This window comes from Chlorocebus sabaeus, chromosome 16 (genome assembly GCF_047675955.1).
Source record: "Chlorocebus sabaeus isolate Y175 chromosome 16, mChlSab1.0.hap1, whole genome shotgun sequence".
Lineage (NCBI taxonomy): Eukaryota > Metazoa > Chordata > Mammalia > Primates > Cercopithecidae > Chlorocebus > Chlorocebus sabaeus.
In genome coordinates this window covers 62,489,179-62,516,042 of record NC_132919.1, presented here as the reverse complement: position 1 = coordinate 62,516,042, position 26,864 = coordinate 62,489,179, and the positions used below count along the sequence as shown (strand labels likewise).

General features: G+C 49.5%; 2 protein-coding genes across 3 annotated transcripts; one reads left to right on the top strand and one right to left on the bottom strand.

Annotated features, from left to right (window-relative positions):
• Nucleotides 1–1,335: 1,335 nt before the first annotated feature.
• PRR29 (proline rich 29) lies at nt 1,336–4,472 on the top strand. Its single transcript, XM_073005126.1, is given in 5 exon segments — nt 1,336–1,395; nt 1,689–1,762; nt 1,953–2,061; nt 3,700–3,932; nt 4,086–4,472. Coding segments are annotated over 5 exon segments (591 nt in total). The 3' UTR covers nt 4,201–4,472.
• Nucleotides 4,473–5,214: 742 nt separating this feature from the next.
• On the bottom strand, nt 5,215–25,337 carry ICAM2 (intercellular adhesion molecule 2). Of its 2 annotated transcripts, none has more exons than XM_008012114.3 (5): nt 25,106–25,337; nt 9,584–9,688; nt 7,707–7,973; nt 6,273–6,593; nt 5,215–5,546 (listed from the first exon to the last, which is right to left on the bottom strand). In XM_008012114.3, the coding sequence occupies exons 2-5, from the start codon at nt 9,642–9,644 to the stop codon at nt 5,368–5,370; spliced, it is 828 nt and encodes a 275-aa protein (XP_008010305.1). In that variant the 5' UTR covers nt 9,645–9,688; nt 25,106–25,337; the 3' UTR covers nt 5,215–5,367. The 2 variants fall into 2 exon arrangements, with proteins under 2 accessions (XP_008010305.1, XP_008010306.1); XM_008012115.3 differs by having other exon boundaries at nt 25,223–25,337.
• Nucleotides 25,338–26,864: the final 1,527 nt, after the last annotated feature.

The window sequence follows — 26,864 nt, the reverse complement described above, 5'->3', positions numbered from 1 at the left end:
AGTCTGACCTGTCCCCAGACCTCTGCTCTCTGCCCAGCTCCTCTTCCACAGTCAGACAGTTTGACCCACAGCGTCATCTCAGGTCCTGTCCATTCACACACCTGGGTCTTGGCTTGGGCTCTGTCCCCAGCCTGATAGCACCCATCTTCCCATTCTGCTTGGCCCCATCAAGGACTGCCTTCCTTGGAACTCCATCCCTCAGTGGTCAAGTCTTCTCTTTTTCATTATCCCTGGGGCGTAGTCTTACCTTTCTGCTCTCTTTTCATGGATACATTTTCACTTCCCAACAATGCTGGGACCAATGACCATACTGCTTATGCCTCCAGGGTTCAGATGGCACATTGCACATGCAGACACTTCCTTGGTCAAGGTTTGCTGACGATGAGCAAAATGGTTGGTTCTCTTTCTACCTGGAATGAGAGTGGAGATGGAGAGAGGCACCTCTGTGTTCTACTCACTGGGGGGCTGTGACCCTAGTGCCTGGATTTCAGCTTGTTGATGGCTACTGAAGCCATAAGACCCATGGGGACAGTAAAGCAATGCTCACAGGCCCGCTCCCCTAGAGATAGTGACTATGGAGCAAAGGAGGAGGCGGGAATGGTCTTTCTGGTTCTTACTCCAGGACTGGCAGGAAGGGGAGCTGACATGGAAAGTGGGGGAAGGGATACTCAGGGTGCTAAGCCCAGCTTCCTGTCTGGATTTTCCTTGACTGCTGCCGGGGGCCTATCTTAGGATGGTCACAGCTGCAGAAATAGATCTCCCCCTTCACCTGTTCTTAAGCAAGGAAGACCTTGCTAACTTCCTGTCAGAAGAATGCGTGCTTTGGTAACTTTTCCAGTATGGGAGGCAGTACTGGGGACGCCGGTGCTGAGGTCATCACGAAGCCCCTCTCTCTGTCAGAGTGACAGGGAACAGACCCTCTGCCTTCCTCACTCGCCTGCCCTGGCCCCCAGCCTGCTCCTACAAAAGTCTCTGTTTCTCCTGAACTTTTCAGATGAGTCAATCGGGCTCTGCGACCCCGAAACCAAACCTCCCTAACCACTGGCTTATTCACTCAACAAACACACCCCCCTTGCCCGCACTAACCCAGGCGCACTTCTAGGGACGAGCAAGGGGCGGGGAGGGGAGCCCGGAGCAGCGCGGCGGGAGGTGGACATGCCGGGGAGGAGACCGGCCTCCTGGTGGCAGGGGAGGGCTCCTGGGGACCCCAAGTCCGCGGAGGAGGAGAGAGGAGGGAGCAGGGATGGGGAGGACCCAGGAGCACGGGCGGGCTCCGCGCATGCGTGGGAGGAGACCTTGGCGTCCTCGGCGTCGCCAAGGCAACCCGCGCCAGCCATGGCCTCTGGGGCGGGCGGGAGCTGGGGTCGCTCCCCACCGCAGAGCGCAGTTCCGACGGTGAGGGCTGAGCCCGGGAGCAGATCCTGCCTTAATTTGGGGGACGGCAGAGTGGGTGGGGTCCTTGGAGGGGCTAGACCCTGGAGCGGGGGAGCGGGTGTGGGGAGGTGAGGAGAGGCAACCCCAAACCGAGAGGAAGAGGCGTGGCAGGGAGCAGGGAGGCCGCGGGGCAGGGAGGGGAGAACCCGGCCCCTGCGGGGTTAGGGAGTCCACTGGCCAGGAGGGGTTGGGGCTCGCGACGTGTCCCCATCCATTCCCCCACCCCACGTGACTGACTCCGCGCACACCCCCAGCCCTGGGTCGCTGTCCTGCAGCCCCTCTGGTGGGCCGTACCACCTGCGCCTCCGCAGCCAGGCCGCGTGAAGGAAGGGGAGACTCCCGGGTCCCCTCACCCCATTACCACCATCACCACCACTCACCCCCTTCTGCCTAGCACATCCTCTGGGAGTCCCCGCAGCACAATCCGCCCACCCATTCTTCCCCCTCCCCTGAGGACAGGGTTGTCAGGGGGAGGGGGACCCGGAGTCCCGGCGTGGGCTTGCTGAACCCTGCTTCCTAGACCTGCTGGAACTAATGATGCTGCAGAACGCGCAGATGCACCAGCTGCTGCTAAGTCGCCTGGTGGCTGGAGCGCTGCAGCCCAGGCCGGCCTCGCCCTGCCCTCAGGTGTGTGTGGGTGGGGTCGCTCACCTGTGGGTCCAGGGATGTGGATCCACCTGGGGTTCCTGTTGGCGGTGGGGGGAGGGGGCGGGAAGAGCTGGGAGACAGAGGAGCAGGAAGCCAGACTGTCTCTCTGGCTGGGGCTATTTGGCATCTGTTATGTATCAGGCTCTGTTTCAGCCTCCATGAAAGGTGGGTGGTGGGGGGAAGAGATGCCCCCAAAGTCCAGACCACCCAGGTCTTATTTTCAAGGATGTTTCCCTGCAGTGCCTTCCTCACTGGACTTCAGGCTCCAGGAAGGCAGGCACCCTGGTAACCCTGCCCCATGCATCATGAGCGTCTGGCCTGGTGCCTGACACTGTGTAGGGGCTCAGCTGATATTTGTTGAACAAGTGAATGAGTAAATGAATGGTTAGGGATACAAGGCCAGGTTGGCTGTGACGGCACATGGAGAGGTACAAAGCACAAGTGCACACAGGGTTGGGGGATGGGGACAGGCTCCTTGGAGGTGCAGGGGACCTTAGAACCAGCCCTTGAAAGCCAGGTAGGATTTTGGCCCTTGGAGGAGGCAAAGGTTGTGTCCCTCATCCAGGCTGGCAGGGGCAGAGTCAGGAGACAGAATGGGAGAAACCGTGTGCGGCAGTGTGTGTGTGCAAATGTGTGTATGTGCGCATGTGTGTGCAAGCGGGTGTCTGTGTGCATGCATGTGTGTGTGTGTGCAAGCCTGTGTGCATGCATATGTGTGTGCGAGTGTGTCCGTGTGTGTGCAAGCATGTGCATGCACGTGTGTGCAATCGTGTGTGCATGTGCAAGCGTGTGTGCAAGCGTGTATGTGCATGCATGTGCGTATAGCTGTAAGGCTGAGCCTTAGCCAATAGTGGGCATCCTGAGGTCAGAAGAAGCAGGGACTGGGTGGAGAGAGAATGCTGGTCAACTCGGAGGAGTCAGAGGGGGGTTCAAGGAATCCAGATAGAGGGAGACCCTAAGGAGCTACTGCCACCCTTCACCCCTGGGTCCCCAGTGATGGCTCATAGGTGGGTCCAGGGGCTGGGGGTGAGGCTGGGGACAGCTCAGTGGACTCTTGGACCCAGCTCTGGGTTCACACCTGGAATCAGCTGGGTGGCCAAGTTGCTCAACCTCCTTGAGCTACAGGAGTAAGTGTTTCCACAGTGCCTTGTCCGCATGTAGTAAATGCTCAATAAACACAAGCCATCCTTTTCTTTTTTTTTTTTTTATTTTTTTGAGATGGAGTCTCACTCTGTCACCCAGGCTGGAGTGCAGTGGCACGAACTTGGCTCACTGCAACTTCCACCTCCTGGGTTCAAGTGATTCTCTTTCTTCAGCCTCCCGAGTAGCTGGGACCACAGGCGCCCGCCACCACACCCGGCTACTTTTTTGTGTTTTCAGTAGAGACGGGGTTTCATCGTGTTAGCCAGTATGGTCTTAATCTCCTGACCTTGTTATCTGCCCACCTTGGCCTCCCAAAGTGCTGGGATTACGGGTGCAAGCCACCGCACCTGGCCTACACAAGCCATTCTTACAAAGCCTATCTGGAGGAAATAACTTAGGGGAATGGAGGAGTAGGGATGGGGAGAGCCTGATCGTGGATTCTCATTTCCCCTCCCTGTTTTGCGCAATCCCCAGGTCTACCTGGAGGTTCCACAGGAAGAGCCTGAGGAGGAAGAGGAGGAGGAGATGGACGTGTAGGAGATAGGGCCTTTGGTGCTTCACCATCACTACTTGCCCTATTTGATGCCCTCCCCGGGTACCCTGCTGCCCTGGCCGGCCCCCTTCTTCCCCGCTCCCGCCTGTCAGCCCCACTTGCGGGATGTACCCAGGATTCAGCACTGTCCTCCTGCCTCCAGGGAAAGGGAGGCGTAAGTGAGGCTGGGTGCTGCCAGGGTTCTGCTCCAGGGCTGGGCTGGAAGAGCTGTGCAGGGATGGGTGGTTGGTGGAGATAACTTGTGGGTGAAACCCCAGAGGCCACCCCTGGGCCTCTGATAGGGGTCTTTTTCTCTCCCCCATCTCAGGAGAGCTGTGCCGCCACCCCCACCCCCTAGTGCCACAGGGACTGTGGGCGCCAATGTACCCCCAGCTTCAGGTAGGGCTGGGGTGGTGGGCAGCGGGGCCCAGGCCTGGGAGTGAATCGGGAGGCCAGGAGCGCCCTGTGCACTCTGGTGGGGTTTCGGGGTTTCCTACCATCACTGCTGCAGGCAACTGGCCTGTCCCCCTCCCTTTTCCTCTTTGGAGTACATTGAGGCAGGAGGGAGTCAAGATGAGGTTCTTGCTTCCCCAGACTACTATGATGCCGAGAGCCTCCTATGAGGACAGATGCTGGCCCTGGGACCTGCACCAGCTTTGTGCTCTGGATAGAGCCCCGGAGCCCCCTCCCGCACCTCTCTTGTCGGCTCCCCTGTGCCCATGGCTGGCGGTCCTTCTCACTCCCTCAACCTCAGCCAGGCCCTCTTCTCCTAGGGAAAACAGTCCCTGCCCCACCCCAATGAGTCCCTGGACAGGTCGGATCTGTGCTGTGGTGTAAGTGCTCCTTAGAGCACCACCCAGGCCCTTGAAGCCACGTCAGCCCGCCTCTGCCCCACTGCTTCCTGCCTGGAGCAGGGGGAGGCCTGGGAACAGAGCCCTCACCCTCTCTCCCTCACCCCTCTCTCTGGAATGATGAGGTTTCCTTCCAGCCTAATAATGGAGCAAGAGGGGAGTGGGGGCTTCCTTCTGCTTTCCACAGCTTTGAAGGCCGCTTTGAGGTGGCTGCAGGGGCCCAGAGTGCGGGGGGAGGGAGGCCTTGCTGGGCAGCGCCCCCGAGCAGAGTCAGTTCCCTGGGACCCCCACCCGTTGTCCCAGGAAGCAGCTCTGTTGGCAGAAAGGAGAGGTCAGAGCTTTGTCCTGCTGTGACCAGGAGTGGCCTGAGGTCTCCTGGGGCCAGGTGGGAACACTGTGTCCTCTGCCCCCTGGGCCAGGGTGTGTTCCCCCACCCTCCCTCAGTAGGAGTGAGCTACTCAGGCCAGATGGGGGCCTGGCGCCTGGGCTGGGAGGCCCCTGTGAAGGAGAGGGTGGGGAGGGAGGCATCTGGGGAGAGGGGTCCCCCATGGTGGCTCCCCTCCGTGGCCGTTCTTTTCCCAGGAGGAGACACTGTGGGCACAGCGCTAAGTCCAGGTGTTTGTATTCGGGCTAGAAAAGGCAATGTCCCGAGTCTCTGCTGCCTGTCACAGTCCTTCGGCCAGCGCTGGACCTCAACCCTGAGGAGTCACACTGAGTTCCAGTGACCACCATGGCGGCGGCCATTGCCACTTGTGCGTGCTATGGCCGGAAGGCCTGGGGTAGCCTCCTCCAAGCCGCTCGCACCCCGTAGCTGCCCATCCGCCGCTGGCGCCAGTGCTGGCTGAAGATGAAGCAGAGCAGGACAGATGTCACGAACAGGAACAGCAACACTGACACCACTGTGACGATGATGACCATCTGGCTGTCCGGCACGGGCTCTGGGCAGGGAGGGGGCAAGGGTCTTGGACATCCTGTGATCCCAGTTACCAGGGACCAAAAGGAAGTGGAAGTCTACCCCTGACCCAGCCCCCCCAGCCCCCGCCTCCCACTCATCCATCCTGCAGTCACCCCAGGCTGTAGACATGTGTGGTGAATGGTGTCTAAATTAAAATTATCTGGAAAAAAGGTGGCCCAGGCTCAGGCCACCAGCTGAATTTCTGTGAGGCTGTGAGGGCAGATGTCCCTTGTCAGCAGCCCTGGGACCAGTGTGTAGCTGCTGGACACCATGGCCTGGAGGGTGGCATGGTCCCAGCCAAACCCCTTCTTGGGCAGAGCTGACTGAACTTCATGCCAAGCTCCCTGAGGACAGGGAATGTGCCGGCCGTCCAGAGCCACGGAGCAGCAGAGCTCCGGGTACCTCAGGGGAGGCAATCAGGCCAAGCTTCTCATTGTGGAGGGGAGCCAAGGCCAGGGAGAGCAGTCAAGGTCATGGGACTTGATGGTGGCCGAGGAACTAGTTGACCTCTCCCAACCTCTGGACCAGTTGAGGTTCAAGCTGGGGACGCGGAAAGAACTTCAGGGAAGAGGGAGAGTAAGAGGGAAGCCTCAGGGTGAAGGGTGGGCTCCTGGGTGTTTGCTTCCCAAGTGGGGCTTGAGATTTTTCTTCCCCCAAGGGGCTGAAAGTGGCTTCTCACTCCCAACTCCATCCATGGAGCCCCCCTCACCATAGATCTCCAGCATCTTCGGGGCTGAGTGTGTGCAGAAGACTTCGCCACCGCGAGACATCAAGTCCAGCACAGCCAGGCAGGAGAAGTTGTGGTGACCGTCCTCTCTGTGAGCCATGCTGCTGAATGTGGCTGTGGCCTCCTGCAGGGCAGGGGCTGCCTTCCCGAAGGTCTGACTGTGCAGAGTCTCACTGCCACGGAGCAGGCTGAGGGTGAGGCTGTCCAGGGGCTCCACGGCGGGCACCCTGCACTCGATGGTGAAGGACTTGCCCACGGCCACCCAAGTGGGCTGCAGTGTGAGGAAGACCTGCCTTGGAGGCTCTGCAGGGGACAAAGGAGGGAGGTCTGGTCAGGATGGGGGTGCAGCCCCTGCAGCCTCCCCCTGGCCAGGGCCATCTCCTGTCATCATGGTGTTCCATGGTCGGGGAGGAGGTGGCCTGGCCAGCTCCAGTGCAGAGAGGAAGAGGGCGGCGGTTGAGGATGGAGGCTGGACTGCATGGTAGTTTTACAGACATGTTGATTTCCGGTGACCAGGCATCTACAAGGACAAGGTTCAGAAATTGTACAGCCAACTGGAAAGATATAAAAGTTTGGGTCTGTCTCCTCTCCTTCAGAAATGAAATACAAATTTCAAAAATTAAACAGTCGGGTGATCACATTGACAGAGACTTAGGTGGGCGTGCTCACTGGAACTGGGCACTCGGGGAACTGAGCTGTGAAGTTCCTCACTTAGGAGGCGGGGGCCAGAGCCAGACCTGCCCAGGTTCTCCAGGGTCAGGGCCATGGCCAGCACGATTCCTCACGTGTTCAACCACCTGAGGGGGTGCCCTGGATTCTCTTTTGAACTAGAATACTTCACCTCCACTCACCCCACCTCCCACCCTGGGAAAATATGTTGGATTTAAGATGTTTTTCTGTTCATTGATCCACTGAAGCTGGTGATGGAACGGACCCAGGTGATACCCTTAGCACCAAAATGTCCTATCCTGGCTCATCTGGAAGGTTTCCATGGCTCATGTGCAGGTGGAGTGTGATGGCCACACATTTGCCGTGGGCCCTGAGGGGAAGATAAAAGCCCTGGGCAACACCTCAACCTTCTTGTCATGAGGTGGACGGGCCCAGCTCCCCGGGTGGTGACCCCACTACTTGGTATAGGACATGGGGTGCGCTGGTGACTCAGCTATGTTGGGAATGACTTCTGGACATGGCTAACCCTTGGTTAGATTGTCCTCCCCTAAGCAAGACTCAAAATGTGGGTTGTCTGTGTCTGCGATGCCAGCAGGCCTGGTCCTGCCCCTTGTTACCCCAGGAGCTCAGGGAGGCAGGGCCCACGATGACAGTGTCCAGGAGCAGGCACAGAGGGGCTCTGTGTGCATTCAGTAGACACAGGCTTTGCCCCAGGGGAGAGCAGGGCCCCGCCGCACAGCCACTCACGGTACACGCTGACGTTGGAACTCATTGACTTCTGCTTCCCAAAGCAGGTGAAGTGGCACCAGAGGACCGTGTCATGGGAGATGTTTGAGATCAAGTAATGCTTCCACTGAGCCTGTTCGAGCAGCAGAATCTTATTTAAAGAAGTCTCCAGACCACCCACTTCAGGCTGGTTACAGGTGGTGCTGCAGTTGACCTCGAAGGACTCCTTGGGCTTTACTATCAGCTTCTCTAGCCTCATATGTACCTCGAATGCCTTCTCATCAGATCCTGCAAGACCAGAAACACTGGGCAGTGGTGTCACCCCCCACCCCCCGCCCTCCAGTGGAGCTGTCCATTGAGGCAGTCTGGCTCCTGGGTCAGGGGCTGAAGAGGAAAGGTCACTGGGGGCCCTGCTGCTACTTGCCCCTTGTCAGGTGTCATGGCCCCAGCTAGACCAGCAGGCCACCCCCCAGCTGACTCCCCGCCTCTGGCTGTCCTTCCTCCAGCCCCCCAGCTGACACCCCGCCTCTGGCTGTCCTTCCTCCAGCCCCCCAGCTGACACCCCGCCTCTGGCTGTCCTTCCTCCAGCCCCCCAGCTGACACCCCGCCTCTGGCTGTCCTTCCTCCAGCCCCCCAGCTGACACCCCGCCTCTGGCTGTCCTTCCTCCAGCCCCCCAGCTGACACCCCGCCTCTGGCTCTCCTTCCTCCAGCCCCCCAGCTGACTCCCTGCCTCTGGCTCTCCTTCCTCCAGCCCCCCAGCTGACTCCCTGCCTCTGGCTCTCCTTCCTCCAGCCCCCCAGCTGACACTCTGCCTCTGGCTCTCCTTCCTCCAGCCCCCCAGCTGACACCTGGCCTCTGGCTCTCCTTCCTCCAGCCCATCTGCCCATCAGCTCCAGAGTAGTCTTCCTCAGGCTGTGCTCCATCTCCATGCAGCGGGATCCCACTCACTCTTTAAGGTCAGCTCGAATGTCCCCTCCCCCATGAAGCCCTCCTACAAAGGGCCCTCTGTGGCCCTCCCTCCTTTCCTTTCTTCCACGCACACTTTTTGAACACCTGCTATGTCCAAAGCAGCAGGCTCTGGGGATACAGCAGTGATGAAAGTAGACCAAACACTGCCCTGGCGGAGCTCCAGTAAACAGTGACAGGCAGAGCACCCAGCCGGTCAGATGGCAGGAAAGCGCCGAGAAAGGAAACGTGAGAAAGTGGGGGTGAGGCCATTTTAAGGGTGAGGCCACTTTAAATATTGTGCTCCACAAAGGCCTCACCCAGACGGTGACTCCTGGGCAAAGGCATACAGGGGCATGCCATGCCAAGCAGATACTCAGGGGCAGTGATCAAGGGGAAGGGGGCCAGCAGTACAAAGGCTAGGGCAGGAGGATTGTTGAGCCCAGGAGTTGGAGGCTGCAGTGAGCTATGATCACTCCCTGCACTCCAGCCTGGGCAACAGAGCAGGAACCTGTCTATAATAAAAATAAAAAAATTTAAAAAGTCTCAGCAGGCTGCGCATGGTGGCTCATGCCTGTAATCCCAGCACTTTGGGAGACCAAGGCGGGTGGATCACTTGAGTCCAGGAGTTCGAGACCAGCCCCCACCGTCTCTACAAAAAATACAAAAATTAGCTGGGCATGGTGGCTATCACCTGTGATCCCTGCTACTCAGGAGGCTGAGGTGGAAGGATCACATGAGCCCAGGGAGGTGCAGTGGGCCATGATCATGCCACTGTACTCCAGCCTGGGTGATAGAGCGAGACCCTGTTTTAAAACAAAACAAAACAAAACAACCCAACAACCTTAGTAACTTTTGGGCCTTCTCTTCCACCTGAAGCCACAGGGAACGGGGCACCCCCACCCTCTTGGCTGGCATGTGCCAAATCAGGAACCCCAGAAACCTGGCTTACCTGAACAGCAGACCAGGGCAAAGAGGGCCATGGTCAGAGTCCCGAAACCAAAAGAGGACATCTCCGGCAGTGTCCACGGGCTTGCAGGGACCAGCGAAGGGCTGCCTGGAGGGAGACGGAGGGCGCAGGTCAGAGCGCAGGTCTGACCACGGCCCAGAATCCCCAGCCTCCTGCAAACTGATGACTGCATTTCCTCCCATTATCTGAGAGATCTTTGGGAAGCCACGTGCACCAGCTGGTTCTAGGACCCCAGGCCTCCAAGAATCCAGGCAGAGGAAGCTGGGAAGCCGCTGATAAGCAGGGCATAACCCAGTCCTCCCTGCTGGCTCCCTGTGCAAGGGGCAGGGCAGGCAATGGGTGCACGCATGTGTGTGTGTGTGAGATGTGTGCACAGGGGAGTCAGGCCTACAAGCCCCAGATCTGGGGAACCCCAAATCCCATGGGATGCATTGTTGGAGTCACGCCTATGAGGCAACCATCCAAAGGCAGGACCTGTCCAGGAAATGCAGTCACCATAGCAAAAGGGGACAGTGACTTGGGCTTTTCTAAGGAAGCCTGGACGGGAATTTGAGCTTCTCCTGCTAAATGCCTGGCGCAAGTCTGCATAAACCTTAATATCCCACTCAGTTTTCTCTCTTCTTTTTTTTTTTTCTTTCTTTTTTTTTTGAGATGGAGTCTCACTCTTGTCCCCCAGGCTGTAGTGCTGTGGCACGATTTTTGGTTTACTGCAAACTGCGCCTCCCAGATTCAAGCAATTCTCCTGCCTCAGCCTCTAGAGTAGCTGACATTACAGGAGCGCATCACCACGCCCAGCTAATTTTGTATTTTTAGTAGAGATCGGGTTTCACCATGTTGGCCAAGTTGGTCTTGAACTCCTGACCTCAGGTGATCCGCCTGCCTTGACCTCCCAAACTGCTAGGATTCCAGGCATGAGCCACCACGCCTGGCCCCCACTCAGTTTTCAACCTAGACTTGATCTTGACTCAGCTGATTCAGGGCCAACTTGAGGCCCAGAGCCTCAGGAAATGCATCCCATAGTAGTCTCCAGCAACCCAGGCACAGACAGAGAATGAGGTCCAGTCTGGGGGCAGCCACACCCCCAAATCATGGCCTCCATTTCCTGGCCTACCTGATGTCCTCCCCTTTCCCTCTCTCCGGGAGAGAGCCTTGGGCTGGGAGGATTGGCCTGTTTCAGTTTATTCCTAGGGAGGAATCCCCAGAAGCAGTGAGCAGGTATAAGGGAGGGATTTCAATGGAAGAGAGGACCTTCCTGGGGGATCGCCACACAGTCTCATTCCCCATTTCTGCCTAAGATCTCTTTCGCAACCAGGCAGGGAAAGAACAAGTCGTCTTGCTTTCTCAGGGGAACCCCCAATGGGGCCTTTCCAAAGGGGTGCCCCAGAATCATCTGGGCTTCAGCCAAGCTCCATTCCGGGGTGGGAGGGCAGGGTGAGGTCCTGGCCTTCCCTCACTGCTGAGGTCAAAGGCGGTTACTACTGTGCACAACCATCAAGCACTGCCATTGTTAGCCTGGACCCAGGGACGTCCCTGGATGCAGATGGGGTCGCTGGACTTGGGAATGATGCAGGGAGGAAGGGGCGGGGCCTGGGGCCAGCAAAGAAAAGGAGAACAGGGTGGAGCTTCACCCCTAGCCTGGAGGAATCTGATTTCATGTGAGGCCAGCAAAGTCCTGAGAGCAGGAAACACTCCTGAAACCCAAGCCAGGGGCTGAGGAGGTGGTTCCAGGGACTGGGACAAAAGGGTGGCGATGGGGACATTGCTGTAGTTGAGACTCTGTGTCCTCTACTGAGTCAGAATAATAATAATAACAATAACAACAGCAATAATAATAATAGTAAACATTTACTTACTACTTACCAGCAATAATAATAATAATAGTAAACATTCAGTCGTGCACTGTCACAAGTATTCTATAAATATTAACCAATTAATCCCCTAACTCTGTGAGGCAGGTACTGTTACTGTCCCCATCTTACAGATGGGAAAACTGAGGCATGGCAAGGTTAAGTGACTTGTTCAAGGTCACACACCTAGAAAAAATGAAGTCACTATGAATGATAGCCTGCCATGGTGACTGTTGAAATCCGCCCTAGCAGGCGCAAGAAGAGGATTGTTAGGAGCCAGGTTCCCAGGAGACCCTCAAGAGGGAAAAGCAACACAGCAGAAGGCCAGAGGAAGGTTCTGGGGCCTTCCTCGCTGTGAGGGACTGGGGGAAGGTGGGGTGATCCACACCTGGAGTGCTCCAAACAGCTTCTGGAAGGGACAGTGCTTGGGAATCCCGCTGGCACACACAGCAGGGCGAGCCTGATTCCCTCTTCAAGCAAGGCCTCTGCAGTCCAACATCCTCCCTGAAAGCACAGGTCCCAGTTTCCAGCCCCCATCTCCTCCTGTGATGCCTCCCATCCTTCCTGGGCAGGCCTTGCTTGGCTGGGACACACGGGGCATGTGACCATCTATTTGTTAGAAATATTTACTGCTTTCTAACCATTAACACATCAACCTCCCTGCCTCCTCACTGGCCCATCAGCCATGAGGGCAGAAGCTGAATCTCTTGTACTGCTACATCCACCCAGTGTAGGACACTGCCTGGCACACAGTAGGTGCTTCATCACTGTTGAATTGGTAGATGGATGCATGCATGCATGGATTAGTGAATGAATGAGAGAGTTTGTCCTAAACAAGCTTGGGCAAAGGCTGTTTCCTAAGCATTTATTGTTTTTGTTTGCCCAGCTTCTTCCTCCTGCTACTGCTGAAGTCTCTGCTCCCCAAGGCCACAAGGCTGACCTTATAATGTAAATAAGGCCAATCATGGTACCTTACTCCTCAAGGATGGGCACTTTGAGTTAGGCCTGAGCAGAGGTTTTCTTTTTTTGAGATGGAGTCTCGCTCTGTCGCCCAGGCTGGAGTGCAGTGGTGTGATCTTGGCTCACTGCAAGCTCCGCCTCCTGAGTTCAAGGGATTCTCCTGCCTCAGCCTCCTGAATAACTGGTATTACAGGTGCCCACCACCACGCCTAGCTAATTTTTGTATTTTTAGTAGAGACAGGGTTTCACTGTGCTGACCAGGCTGGTCTTGAACTCCTGACCTCATGATCTGCCCGCCTCTGAGCAGAGATTTTCCTGGGACTTTCTGAACCAGAGCCGGTAGGAACACACCCTTCCCTTTCTAGTCCTAACACTAGACGCACATGAGCCAGCAACTGTGCGTGCTCATGCCCCACAACTGAAGAAGTTGAAAGGAAGGAAAGTCAACTCAGTGTAGGAGGTGCCCTTAACCCAAGATGGAAGGTGATCTAGAGTTGTTACGGGGAAAGTGCTGGTTGTGGGGGTAAGGGGTGGACTCTGATGGGTGGTGGGCTGGGTTAGGTGCCAGGTGATGACTCTGTGTTCACTCAGGACTCGTGTTGCAGAAGTGAAAGAGCTTTCCAGGCTGAACACAGTGGAAAGTTCTGACCCTTCAAATCTGACCGTGGGAGTCAGGACTGGACATGGGTCCTTGTGTACAGAGAGTTACGGTGAGGCTTGCCCTACAAAATGTCCAGGACAAAACAGGAAAAGAGTTTGCAGCACACTCAACATTAATCATTAGGTCAGCATGTTCTCTGACCTGCTTCCTCATAGTTGCTCAGTGCCTATTGCCCCAGAATTATGCAGACTCTGTCACAGGATTAGAGTTTCCTTAACTGCTCTGAAGATAACAGCTTGAACATTATAAAATGTTAACTTTTTGAGATATTCTTTCAGTGCCTGCATACCAGTGAAAGCACTCATGCCAGCTGGTCCGAAGGACCCCACTGGTGCCAGCCAGTCTGAGGGACCCAATTGATGCCAGCTAGCCTGAAGGACCCCAAGAGGAGCTGACTCACAAAAGAATGCAGTTTCCATATTCCGATGATTTTATCCCCTTACCTTGACCAGTCATTGACCCCAGTTTACCGGCCTCTTGCCCTCCACAATCTCCTCTAAAATCCCAGCCCAGAACTCCTAGGGGAGATGGATTTGATGGTCTTCCCAATCTCCTCACCTGGCACCCTGGGATCATTAACCTTTTTCTCTGCAGCAAACCCTGCTGTGTCAGTGTAATTGGCCTGTTGCTGCACAGCAGTGGGCATACACACCTGTTGGTCCTGTAACACAGGAATAAGAGGAAACTAACCATGATGTAGAAGAGAGAAGAAACTTGGGGTCCTTCCTGGAAAATTGTTTTCACCATGAAATGTCTCCTGTTTTGCTCTCTGGATCCCTAAGTTTCTCAAGGAAGGGGGCTATAAAACGGGAGGAGTTAAGATAGTTCTGGAAAATATGAGATAATTTTTGAGGGGAGGGGAGATTACAGTCTCAGTTTAGAAAGTGCAGTGGCGCGATCTTGGCTCACCACAACCTCCACCTCCCAGGTTCAAGCGATTCTCCTGCCTCAGTCTCCCGAGTAGCTGGGACTACAGGTACCTGCCACGATGCCCGGAGAGCCACAAAGCTCTCCCACAGAGCTTTGGAAGGATTAAACTGTGACTGGGTCCTAATCCAATGACTTGCCTCTCTTGTTTGAAATTAAAAAAAAAAAAAAAAAAAAAAAAACTATTAATGTAGAATTGTGTACCCAGCAAAACCATCTTTCAAGAACCAAAGTTAACAAAAACAGATAAACAAAAGGTTTATTTATCCCCCCAAATACCTAAATGAACACTTAAAAATGTGCTTCAACAAGAAGAAAAAATGATTACAGAACAATTTGCTATGCAAAGAAGGGCAAGAAAATAAAATGGCAAATGAGTACACAACTCCAAACAAATATTGTTTACAATAATGGTAATATTAATAATTATAATGTTTATTTTGAGAAGTTTTTAGAAGTTCAAAACTAAAATACTGGGTAAGAATATATAAGGAAGGATTGGAGTTAAAGCATTCTAAGATTCTAACTTGGAATGTTTAGGAGGAGGACACATTTTAAGTTATATAAGGAATGGGAGAAAATATATGCAAACCATACATGCAATAAGGGGCTAATATCCAAAATATATAAGAAACTCAATAGCAAGAAAAAAACCCCACAATTTTAAAATGGGCACAGACCAGCCCAATGTCTCTTGGACTTTATTTAATGCCATATAATGTTGTCAGAATAAAAAGAAAGGTGAAAAAAATAAACGAAAATGGGCAAAGGACCTGAGTAGACATTTCTCAAAAGAAGACATACAAATGGGCCGGGCACGGTGGCTTACGCCCATAATCCCAGCACTTTGAGAGTCCAAGGCAGGCGGATCACGTTGAGAGTCCAAGGCAGGCGGATCACGAAGTCAGGAGATGGAGATCATCCTGGCTAACACGGTGAAACCCCGTCTCTACTAAAAATACAAAAAGTTAGCCGGGGGTAGTGGTGGGCACCTGTAGTCCCAGCTACTCGGGAGACGGAGGCAGGAGAATCGCTTGAACCTGGGAGGCGGAGGTTGCGGTGAACCGATCGCGCCACTGCACTTCAGCCTGGGTGACAGAGCGAGACTCCGTCTCAAAAAAAGAAGACATACAAATGGCCAAGAGGTATATTAAGAAGTGCCCACCATCACTAATTATCAAGGAAATGCAAATTAAACCCACAATGAGATATCACTTCACACCTGTTAGAATGGCTATTTTCAAAAAGACAAGAGATGACAGCTGGGCATGATGGCTCCTGTTTGTAATCCTAATGCTTTTGGAGGCTGAGGCAGGAGGATCCCTTGAACCCAGGAGTTTGAGACCAGCCTGGGCAACATAGGGAGACCTTGTCTTGAAAAAATATGTACTTTTTAAAAAAGAGAAACGTGTTCATGAGAATGTAGAGAAAAAGGAATGCTTACATGCAGTTAGGAAGAATGTGAATTAGTGCAGCTATTATGGAAAATAGAATGGAGGCTCCTCAAAAAATTAAAAGTACAACTACAGAGGATCTAGCAATCCCACTACTGGCCATATATCCAAATGAAATGAAACCAGCATGTCAAAGAGATATCTGCACTCCCATGTTTACTGCAGCATTATTCACAATAGACAAGATATAGAATCAAACTAAGTGCCCAACAGTGGATGAAGGGATAAAGAAAATCTGATACATATACACAGTGGAATACTATTCAGCCTTAAAAAGAAGGAAATCCTGTCATTTTTGACAACGTGAACAAACCTGGAGGACAGTATGGTAAGTGAAATAAGACAGGCATAGAAAGACAAATACTGGCCGGGTATGGTGGCTTACACTTGTAATCCCAGCACTTTAGGGAGGTTGAGGCAGGAGGACTGATTGAGCCCGGGAGTTCAAAACCAGCCTGGGCAACATAGTGAGACCCTGTGTCTATTATTTTAAAAATTTTAGACTGGGCAAGGTGGCTCATGCCTGTAATCCTAGCACTTTGGGAGGCCAAGGCGGATGGATCACTTGAGGTTAGGAGTTCGAAATCAGGCTGGGCAACATGGTGAAACCCCATCTCTACTAAATATGTAAAAATTAGCAGCGCCTAGTGGTGCATGTCTGTAATCCCAGCTAATCAGGAAGCAGAGGCAGGAGAATCGCTTGAACCCAAGAGGCGGAGGTTGCTGTGAGCTGAGATGGTGCCACTGCACTCCAGCTTGGGCGACAGAGCAAAATTCTGTCTCAAAAGAAAAAGAAGTATAAAAATTAAAAAAGAAAAAAAAGAAAGACAAATACTTTATGATCTCACTTACAGGTGGAATTAAAAAATCAAACTCATAGAATCAGAAAGTAGAATGACAGCTACTAGGGAGTGAGAGAAGGGGAGGGATTGTGAGGGATATTGGTGAAACAGTTAAAAATTTCAGTTAGACTGGAGGAAAAAGTTTAAGAGATCCATTATACAACATGGTGACTATAATAACATTGTATTGTGAAGTTGAAAATTGTTTCCTTTCCTTTTCTTTTTTTCTTTTACTCTTTATTTATTTATTTTTTTTGAGATGGACTCTTGCTCTATTGCCCAGGCTGGAGTGCAATGGCACAATCTCAGCTCACTGCAACCTCTGCCTCCCAGGTTCAAGCGATTCTCCAGCCTCTGCCTCCCAAGTAGCTGGGATTACAGGCGTGCACCACCGCATATGGCTAATTTTTTTTTTTTTTTTTTTTTTTTTTTTTTTTTTTTTTTTTTTTTGTATTTTTAGTAGAGATGGGGCTTCACCATTTTGGCCAGGCTGGTCTCGAACTCCTGACCTCAGATGATCCACCCACCTCGGCCTCCCAAAGTGCTGGGATTACGGGCGTGAGCCACCGCGCCTGGCCAAAAATTGTTAAGAGAGTAGATTTTTAAGTGTTCTCACCACACAGTGGTAACTATGTGAAAGAATTCATATGTTAATTAGCTCGACTTAGCCATTTCACAATGTATGCATATGTCACAACACCATGTATATATAGATGTATACCATCACCCTCCGTATCCATGGGTTTCACATCTATGAATTTAACCAGCCCAGAATAAAAAATATTGGCCAGGCGCAGTGGCTCACGGCTGTAATTCCAGCACTTTGGGAGGCTGAGGTGGGCAGATCACCTGAGGTCAGGAGTTCAAGACCAGCCTGGCCAGCATGGTGAAACCCCGTCTCTACTAAAAATACAAAAATTAGCCAGGTGTGGTGGCACATGCCTGTAGTTCCAGCTACTTGAGGCAGGTGAATCACTTGAACCAGGGAGGCAGAGGTTGCAGTGAGCCGAGATCACACCATTGCACTCCAGCCTGGGCGACAGAGCAAGGCTCTGCAAAAAAAAAAAAAAAAAAAAAAAAAGTATTAAAAAGTTTACACAACATTTTACAAAAAGCAAAACTTGGGTTTGCTGCACACCAAGTACTGTTGAATCCACGTGAATGAAGTGATGTGTAACACGGTCTTAGGCGTTCTAAATAATCTAGAGATAGTTTAAAGTATACAGGAGGATATGTGTAGGTTATATGCAAACACTATGCAGTTTTATATTAGGGACTTGAGCATCCTCAAATTTTGGCATCTGTTGGGAGGGTTCTGAAATCGATCCCCTCATGTATACTGAATAGTGACTCTATAATTTTTGTCAAATATTAAAAGAGCATGTAAAATTTCAAGGAAAACCAGTACAGATAAAGTATATAAATTCTAAACCACTGGAGAGGCTTAAAAATGTATAAAAACAATCCAAACAACCCTTAAAAAAAATTAAGAAGAAAGCTGAGTGTGGTGGCTTGTGCCGATAATCCCAGTACTTTGGGAGGCAGGGGCGAGTGGATTACCTGAGGTCAAGTGTTCGAGGCCAGTGTGGCCAACATGGTGAAACCACTCTCTACTAAAAATACAAAAATTAGTTGCACATGGTGGTGTGTGCCTGTGGTCTCAGCTAGTCAGGAGGCTGAGGCATAAGAATTGCCTGAACATGGGAGGCGGAGATTGCAGTGAGTTGAGATCGCACCACTGCACTCCAGCCTGGGCAACAGAGTCTCACTCTGTCTCAAGAAATAAAAAAATACAGATACAAATACAAAAATTAGCCAGGTGTGGTGATGTGTGTCTGTAGTCTCTGCTACTTGGGAGGTTGAGGTGGGAGTATCGCTTGAATCCAGGAGGTGGAGGTTGCAGTGAGCCAAGATCGTGCCACTGCACTCCAGCCTGGGTGATAAGGTGAGTTCCTATCTCAAAAAAGAAAAAAATAATGCTAAAACACAAAGCTCAACTCTATGTTGTTTGTTGTTTACAAGAGACATACCTCATGCATAAGGATATGGAATTGGTTGAAAGTCAAAGGATGAAAAAGATTTACTAGGCAAACATCAAAAGAAAGCTTGGGAAGCTATGTTTATATCAGACAAAGATGAATTTAAAGACAAAAACATATATTAGGGATAGAGTGAGTACCTAGAATAAAGGGTCAATTCACCAGGAAGCTATAATAGTTCTAAATTTCTAAGCACCTAGCTTGAAAGAACTATAAAGAGGTAAAACCACAATCACAACAGGAAATTTTAACATATGTCTCTTAATTACGAGATGCAGACAGAAAAAAAAAAAATCAGTGTTGTAAATGCTTGAACTGCATCTATAAAGTAGAGAATACAAATTCTTCAAGAAGATGAGTTTTAAAACCCTTATATATTTGACAGTTTAAAAACATACTCTAAATAATGCATTAGTCAAAGAAGAAATCATAATGACACATTTATAAATTCCTAAAATTGAATGATAATGAAAATACCATGTTAAAATTTCTGCGAGGCTGCAAAAGTTGTGCTTGGAGGGAAATCTATAGCCTTGAATGCTTGTATTACAAAATAACTCTGGTCCAGATGCAGTGACTCATGCCTGTAATCCCAGCACTTTGGGAAGCCAAGGCAGGAGGATTGCCCCCGCCCAGGAATTTGAGACAGGCCTGGGCAACATGGTAAGATCACATCAAGAAAGAAAGAAAGAGAGAAAGAGAGAAAGAGAGAGAGAGAGAGGAAGAAAGGAAGGAAAGAAAGAAAAGTCTGATGGCCAGGCGTGGTGACTCATGCCTATAATCCCAGCACTCTGGGAGGCCACGGCGGGTAGATCACCTGAGCTCAGGGGCTTGAGACCAGCCTGGGCAACATAGTGAGATATTATCTCTCTATTAAAATAAAAAATGTTTTTAAAAAAACCCTTCCCTACAAAACTCAATAGGATAGGCAAGTCTCCAGTGAAATCGATATATAAAGAAAAAGAAGGCACATGTAAACATAATTAGGAATGTAAATGGAAACATAAACATGAGAAGAAAGAAAACTATACAAATTTATGGAAACAGAAAGTGAAACAGTAGTCGCCAGGGGCTGTGGAAGAGAGGAAATGAGAATCCTTTAAATGGGTTTAGTTTTGGTTTTGCCAGATGGAAAAAGTTCTGAAGATGGACTGCAAAACAATGAGAACGTACTTAACATTAATTGCTGATGTGTACACTTAAAAATGGTTATTTGGTACATTTTATGTTATGTATATTTTACCACAATGAAAAATAAAGAAGACTATAAAGACGTTAGGCTACAACATAGGAATCAAAGTAGATCAAGTCTCAGAAAAATATAACTTACCAAACTTATTTAAGAAGAAATAAAAAGCTTAAATGCTTCTAACAACTATTAAAGAAATTGAATCAGGGCAGGGTGTGGTGGCTCATGGGTAATCCCATGAAAGTGCTCACGGGTAATCCCAGCATTTTGGAAGGCTGAGGTGGGAAGATGCCTTGAGCCCAAGAGTTTGAGACCATCCTGGGCAACATGACAAAACCCATCTCTACAAAAAATACAAAAATTAGCCTGGCGTGGTGGCACACATCTGTAGTCACAACTACTTGGGAGGCGGAGTTAGGACGATAGCTTGAGCCTGGGAGGTTGAGGCTGCAGTAAACTGAGATTATGCCACTGTATTCTAGCCTAGGTAACAAAGTGAGATCGTGTCTCCAAGAAAAAAATAAAATAAAACAAAAAAACTTGAATCAGCAATTTAAAGATCTTCCCATGAAGAAAATACCAGGTCTAGATGGTTTTTGCAGAAGTTCAAGTAAGGGTAACTCTTTAAAAAAAATTATTATTATTTATTTAGGTTTTTAGAAATGGAGTTTTGCTATATTGCCCAGGCTAGTCTCAAACTCTTGGGCTCAAGAGATCTTCCTGCCTTAGTCTCTCCAGTAACTATGACTATAGGCACACAGCACTGTGCCTGATTAGTAATTCTAATTTTATAAAAACTCTTTCTGAGAATGGAAAAAATGAAAACATTAACCCTTTCCATGAGGCCAGTGTAACCTTAATATCTAAACAAGACAAGTGCAAGAAGAGAAAGCAACATTAGAGGCCCGTTTCACTCATGACTATAAATGCAACAGTTACAAGAAAAATACTGGTAAATCAAATCTGGCAGTGTAAAAAAAAAAAAAAAAAAAGACATCATGTTCTAGTTGGGTTTGTCTCAGGTATGCAAGGATGGTTTAACAACAGATGAAATGTCTATAAACATTATTTATTATGTTGGTAATAGTAGACTTTGGTGCTCTGTGTCATACCACTTCTGCCCTCTGCTGATTTCAGCTGTCCCTACAGTGGATAATTTTGTGCAAGCCTAGATTCCCTTTAAGCTACCAGTGTCCCTCCACCTACTCCCAAACTTATACCAAGCTTCTTTTTGCTTTTTGCCTCACGGTCTTCTTTGATGCTTTAGGAACAATTTACTTGCCAGCTAGTGATTCCCAGAAGTGTGGGAGAGTTAAGGTCCCTAGAATGTGATCCTCACCCCATGGGGGAACAGGAGCCAGTGGATATACTTTCCAGCCTCCTTCTTGCCAGTGGGCAACTCTGGAAGACATCCTGTAGTTTTATCAGAGGTCTCAGCAGAACAAACTTCCGTCGCCTACAGCTGCAACATCAGTCACCTTCCTTTAAATGGGTTTTTCCTTCCTTCCTGTCTGTTTTCCCTGCTCCTTCACTTCCTGCTTCCTGGAATCACCTCTCAAATAACCTATCTGAATCTAAGTCCTTGCTCCAGTCTGTGCTTTGGAACAAAGGATTTTGCTTTAGAGCAAAAGGAGCCCAAACTAAAACTTACATTAACAGATTTAAAAAGAAAAAAATATGATAATATCAACAGATTTAAAAAATTGACAACATTCAACACCCTTTTATGATACAAGCTCTTAGCAAATTAGAAGGAAATGTTCTTAACCTGATAAAGAAAACTTACACAAACTTACATATTGTTTTTAATGAGTGACTCTTAGGAGAATTTCCTTTAAAATCAGGAACAGACAAAGATGCCTAGATTTCTGCCTCTATTTAATATTGTACCAAAGGTCTTATACATTGCAGTAAAAGGAAAGGAAGGAGAAAAGGAAGGAAGGAAGGAAGGAAGGAAGGAAGGAAGGAAGGAAGGAAGGGAGGGAGGGAGGGAGGGAGGGAGGGAGGGAGGGAGGGAGGGAGGGTGACCAAAACCATCAATATTTGTATACGGTATGACTACCTAGGTAGAAAATCCAAAAGAATCATCAGGCAAATGATTCAAAGTAATTAGAGATTTTAGCAAGGCAACTAGCTAAAAGATCAAAATTCAAAAATTGGTTGTTCTTGGGTATATCAGTAATATACAAAAACATAATTTAAAAAATACATCATTTACAACAGTCAAAAAAGTAGAGCAACAAAACTAACAAAACCTAGAACTACAAGACCTATAGTAAGAAAATTACAATACTTTATTGAAAAATATTAAAGACAATCTAAATAGACAGAGAGATAACACATGTTCATGGATAGGAATTCAATATTATAAAGATGTGAATTATTCTGTAACTGATCTACAGGGTCAGTGCAATTCCAATTAACCCCAATAAGGTTGCTCATGGAAACTGAATGCTGATTTTAAGGTTTATATGGAAGAACAAAAAAACCAAGACACTCCTAAAGGAAATGAATAAGGAGAGGGATTTGCTCTGCTAGATATTAGGACTTTCTGTAAAATATGGTGTTAGTGTAGGTATAGGCAAATTAACTGATGAAACAGGATAAAGAGCCCAGAAATACACCTATGCTTGTTTGAAACTTTGATGCAAAGATAACATAGAATATCACTGGGTAAAAGAAGGGTCTATTAAATGATGCTGGATCAATTGATTAACCATATGGAGAAAAAAGGGGCAAAATGTATCTCTATCTCACACCAAATATAGAAATCAATTCCATTTAGATTAAGGATTTATATGTGAAAGAAAATCTTCATAAGAAAATACAGGAGAGTATATCCATATCCTTGGGGCAAGACCTCAAAATTGTCAATAATAAAATCAATAATTGGTAACTTTGACTAGTACACAAATAAATAGGCCATGGTGGCTCACGCCTGTGACCCCAGCACTTTGGGAGGCCGAGGTGGGTGGAGCACGAGGTCAGGAGATCAAGACTATCCTGGCTAACACTGTGAAACCCCGTCACTTCTAAAAATACAAAAAAATTAGCCTGGCGTGGTGGCAGGCGCCTATAGTCCCTGCTACTCGGGAGTCTGAGGCAGGAGAATGGTGTGAACCCAGGAGATGGAGCTTGCAGTGAGCCAAGATGGCTCCACTGGACACCAGCCTGGGTGACAGAGCAAGACTCTGTCTCAAAAAAAAAAAAAAAGACACAAAGAAACATTTCAAAGAAAAGGAGGCATGTCTAAAGAAGTGAAAAGATTCTTTAGCTCAAGAGTAGCCAGGGAAATTAAAATTAAAATTACAATGGGACAGATATTATTTTATATGCATTAGATTGGCAAAAGTTAAAAAATCTGACAAGACCAATTGTTGGAGAGGCCACAGGTTAATAGGCACCCTTCTAATTGCTGAGGAGAGCGTATATTGGTGCTCTCAGAGATTATTGGGCATTATCTTATAAACTCAATATTCTTATACCCTGTAACTCACAATTCCATTCTTAGACGTATGCCCTAGAAACACTGTCACACTAAGAACCAGACATGTCCTTGTGTTTATTTCTTTTATTTTTATTTTTATTTTTTTGAGATGGGGTTTCATTCTGTCGCCCAGGCTGAAGTGCAGTGGCGCGATCTCAGCTTACTGCAACTTCCACCTCCCGGATTCAAGTTATTCTCCTGCCTCAGCCTCCTGAATGGCTGAAACTAGAGGCACATGCCACCACATCCAGCTAATTTTTGTATTTTTAGTAGAGATGGGGTTTCACCGTGTTGGCTAGGATGGCCTCTATCTCTATCTCTTGACTTTGTGATCCTCCTGCCTTGGCCTCCCAAAGTGCTGGGATTACAGGCGTGAGCCACACGTGCCTGACCTTACGTCTTACTATCTGTGTGACCTTGAGCAAATCACTTAATCTTTTTGTGCCTCAATTTCCTCATCTGCAAAATGGAATCAATAATAGTACCTTCCTCATAGGGTTTTTGTGCAGATTAAACAAATAAAATAAGTAAATATTTTAAAGCATTTAGAACAGTGCCTAGCACACAGTAATGCTATATAACTGTTTCATCAAATAAAAATAAATAGGGTAGCCGGGCACAGCAGTTCAAGACTATAGACCCAACTAATCAGGTGGCCGAGGTGGGAAGATCACTGGATCCCAGGAGTTCGATGCTGTAGTGTGCTATGATCATGCCTGTGAATAGCCACTGCACTCCAGTCTGGGCAATATAGTGTGACCCCATCTCAGTAAATAAATACATAGATATGCATACGTAATAAAGCACTTAAAAATAATCAAGAGAGGCCGGGCGCGGTGGCTCAAGCCTATAATCCCAGCACTTTGGGAGGCCGAGACGGGCGGATCACGAGGTCAGGAGATTGAGACCATCCTGGCTAACCCGGTGAAACCCCGTCTCTACTAAAAAAAACAAAAAAAAAACTAGCCGGGTGAGGTGGCAGGCGCCTGTAGTCCCAGCTACTCGGGAGGCTGAGGCAGGAGAATGGTGTGAACCCAGGAGGCAGAGCTTGCAGTGAGCTGAGATCCGGCCACTGCACTCCAGCCTAGGCGACAGAGCGAGACTCCCTCTCAAAAAAAAAAAAAAAAAAAAAAAATCAAGAGAACAATAAACACAAAATTCCAGAGGGTGGATAGCTGTGGGTGGGAGGCAAGTAGCATAAAAGTGGACAAGTGGTGGCCGGGCGCAGTGTCCGACACCTGTAATCCCAGCATTTTGGGAGGCCGAGGCGGGTGGATCACAAGGTCAAGAGATCGAGACTATCCTGGCCAACATGGTGAAACCCTGTGGCTACTAAAAATACAAAAATTAGCTGGGCATGGTGGCATGCTCCCCTATAGTCCCAGCTACTTGGGAGGTCGAGAGGAGAATCGCTTGAACCCAGCAGGTGAAGGTTGTGGTGAGCTAAGATTGCACCATTGCACTACAGCCTGGGCAACAAGAATGAAAACTCCGTCTCAAAAAATTAAAAAAAAAAAAAAAAAAAAGGGCAGATAAGTGGTGTTTGCAGTCTGGTGATATTCCATCCTTGTGCTGAGTGAGTGGCAGCTTCAGCTTCGGGGGTGTTTCATATATTACTGAGCAGTATGACGATATGTATGTTACATATGCTTTTTATGTGTTACCTAGTAAATTTTACAAAAAATAATAAAAGGGAAAAAGGACCTTTCTACATGCCTAGAAAGAAGAGGCTTCATGGGAATGTGAGCCATGGGTTAGGAAAGACCCCCTCAAACCGAGGCAGGTAGGACGTGAGCGACTGAGATTCATTATGAACCCACTGCGCCTGCCGTGGAGAACAGGGACTGTCCCTTCCCCTCTGCTTCAGCTCAGATGGTTCAGATCATAGCCCACGTGGGCCCCTAAATAAGGAAGCAGCCCCACATTTCTACATCGGCCAACAAGATGGCAGAGCAGAGGAGGGAGAGAGCGGAGACAAATCAGGAAAGGAGCGCCAGGGGAAGTGCGTGAGCTCGGAGACCCGGCAGGGCAGGAGCTTCACGGAGGACGGCATGTCGAGCCACAGGAGCGCTGGGGATTCTCCAGCCCCTGTACTTACCAGGGAGAAACTGATGCCCAGAGAGGGGAACGCACTAAAACTCAGACCTCGACACCGCCAAAATTCTTCCCATGCCGCCAAGCTTCACTGGAGGGAAAGTGAGAAGCTTGACCTTACCCCTGTGGGCTCCAACAAGGGTGGCTCTGGGATCCCGGGCAGGAAATTGGTGACAAGGTGACAAGATGCGCGTGTCACAGCTGCCCAGTTCACAACTTGTTATTCAGTTTTCTCCCTCCCCCCGACCAGAAGTGACGTGCTTCCTGTGCCCAGGTTCCCACCCTAAACTAGCCTCATTTAGCTCCACTTCCGCACTGCCTTTTTGTTTTTAATTGTGGTAAAACGTACACAACAGAATTTACCGTTTTAATTTTTTTTTTTTTTTTTTTGACTGAGTCTCAGTCACCCAGGCTGGAGTACAGTGATGTGATCTCGACTCACTGCAACCTCCACCTCCTGAGTACACGTGGTTCTTGTGCCTCAGCCCGCGGAGTAGCTGGGACCACAGGCACCCGCCATCACGACTGGCTAATTTTTGTATTTTTAGTAGAGACGGGGTTTCACCATGTTGGCCAGGCTGGTGTTGAACTCCTGACCTCAAGTGATCTGCCTGCCTCGGCCTCCCAAAGTGCTGGGATTACAGGCAAGAGCCACCGCGCCCGGCCAATATTTTGTTGTTGTTGTTTTTAAGACAGTGTCTTGCTTTTGTTCCCCAGGCTGGAGTGCAGTGGTACAATCACAGTTCACGGCAGCCTCCGACCCCTGAGCTCAAGTGACCCTCCCTCCTCAACCTCCCAAGTGACTGGGACTACAAGTGTGCAGCCACCAGGCTTGGCTAATTTCTGTAGTTTTTGTAGAGATAGAGTCTTTCTTATGTTGCCCAGCCTGGTCTCAAACTCTTGAGCTCAAGCGATCCTCCCACCTCAGCCTCCCAAATGATGGGAATGAGCCAGCGTGCTAGGCCCATTTTAATTATTTTTAAATGTACAGTTAGGGGTGCTAAGTACATTCACATTGTTCTGCAGCCATCACCAGCATCCATTTCTGGAGCGCTCTCTTTTTCTCTTCTTTCTTTTGTTTTCGAGATGGAGTTTCGCTCTGTTGCCCAGGCTGGAGTGCAGTGGTGTGATCTTGGCTCACTGTAACCTCTGCCTCCCAGGTTCAAGCTATTCTCCTGCCTGAGCATTTTTTGTTTGTTTGTTTGTTTGTTTCTGTAGAGACGGAGCCTCGCTCTGTCACCCAGGCTGGAGTGTTGGAGTGCTGGAGTGCAGTGTTATGATCTCGGCTCACTGCAACCTCTGCCTCCTGAGTTCAAGCAATTCTCCTGCCTCAGCCTCCCGAATAGCTGGGACTACAGGTGCACACCACCACGCCCAGCTAATTTCTTTTGTATTTTAGCAGGGACGGGGTTTCACCATGTTGCCTAGGCTGGTCTCAAACTCTTGAGCTCAGGCAATTCGCCCACCTCGGCCTCCCAGAGTGCTGGAATTACAGTCATGAGTCACTGTGCCCGGCCTTGCCTCAGCCTCTTGAGTAGCTGGGATTACAGGCACATGCTGCCTGGCTACTTTTTGTATTTTTAGTGGAGACGGGGTTTTATCATATTTTATTATGTTGGCCAGGCTGGTCTCGAACTCCTGACCTCAAAGGATCCGCCCGCCTAGGCCTCCCAAAGTGCTAGGATTACAGGCATGAACCACCATGCTTGGCCAGAACTGCCTTCCTTTTGAAGGCTGAGTAATATCCTATTGTGCATGTGTGC

What these genes read in the sequence shown, in the direction of transcription:
- ICAM2 (XM_008012114.3), bottom strand. Translation starts at nt 9,644, where the DNA reads ATGTCCTCTTTTGGTTTCGGGACTCTGACCATGGCCCTCTTTGCCCTG. An exon ending in TTCCAACGTCAGCGTGTACC is followed by an intron (nt 6,594 to 7,706) that starts GTGAGTGGCTGT and finishes TGTCCCCTGCAG; the next exon opens with AGCCTCCAAGGCAGGTCTTC. An exon ending in GAAGATGCTGGAGATCTATG is followed by an intron (nt 5,547 to 6,272) that starts GTGAGGGGGGCT and finishes CTCCCTGCCCAG; the next exon opens with AGCCCGTGCCGGACAGCCAG.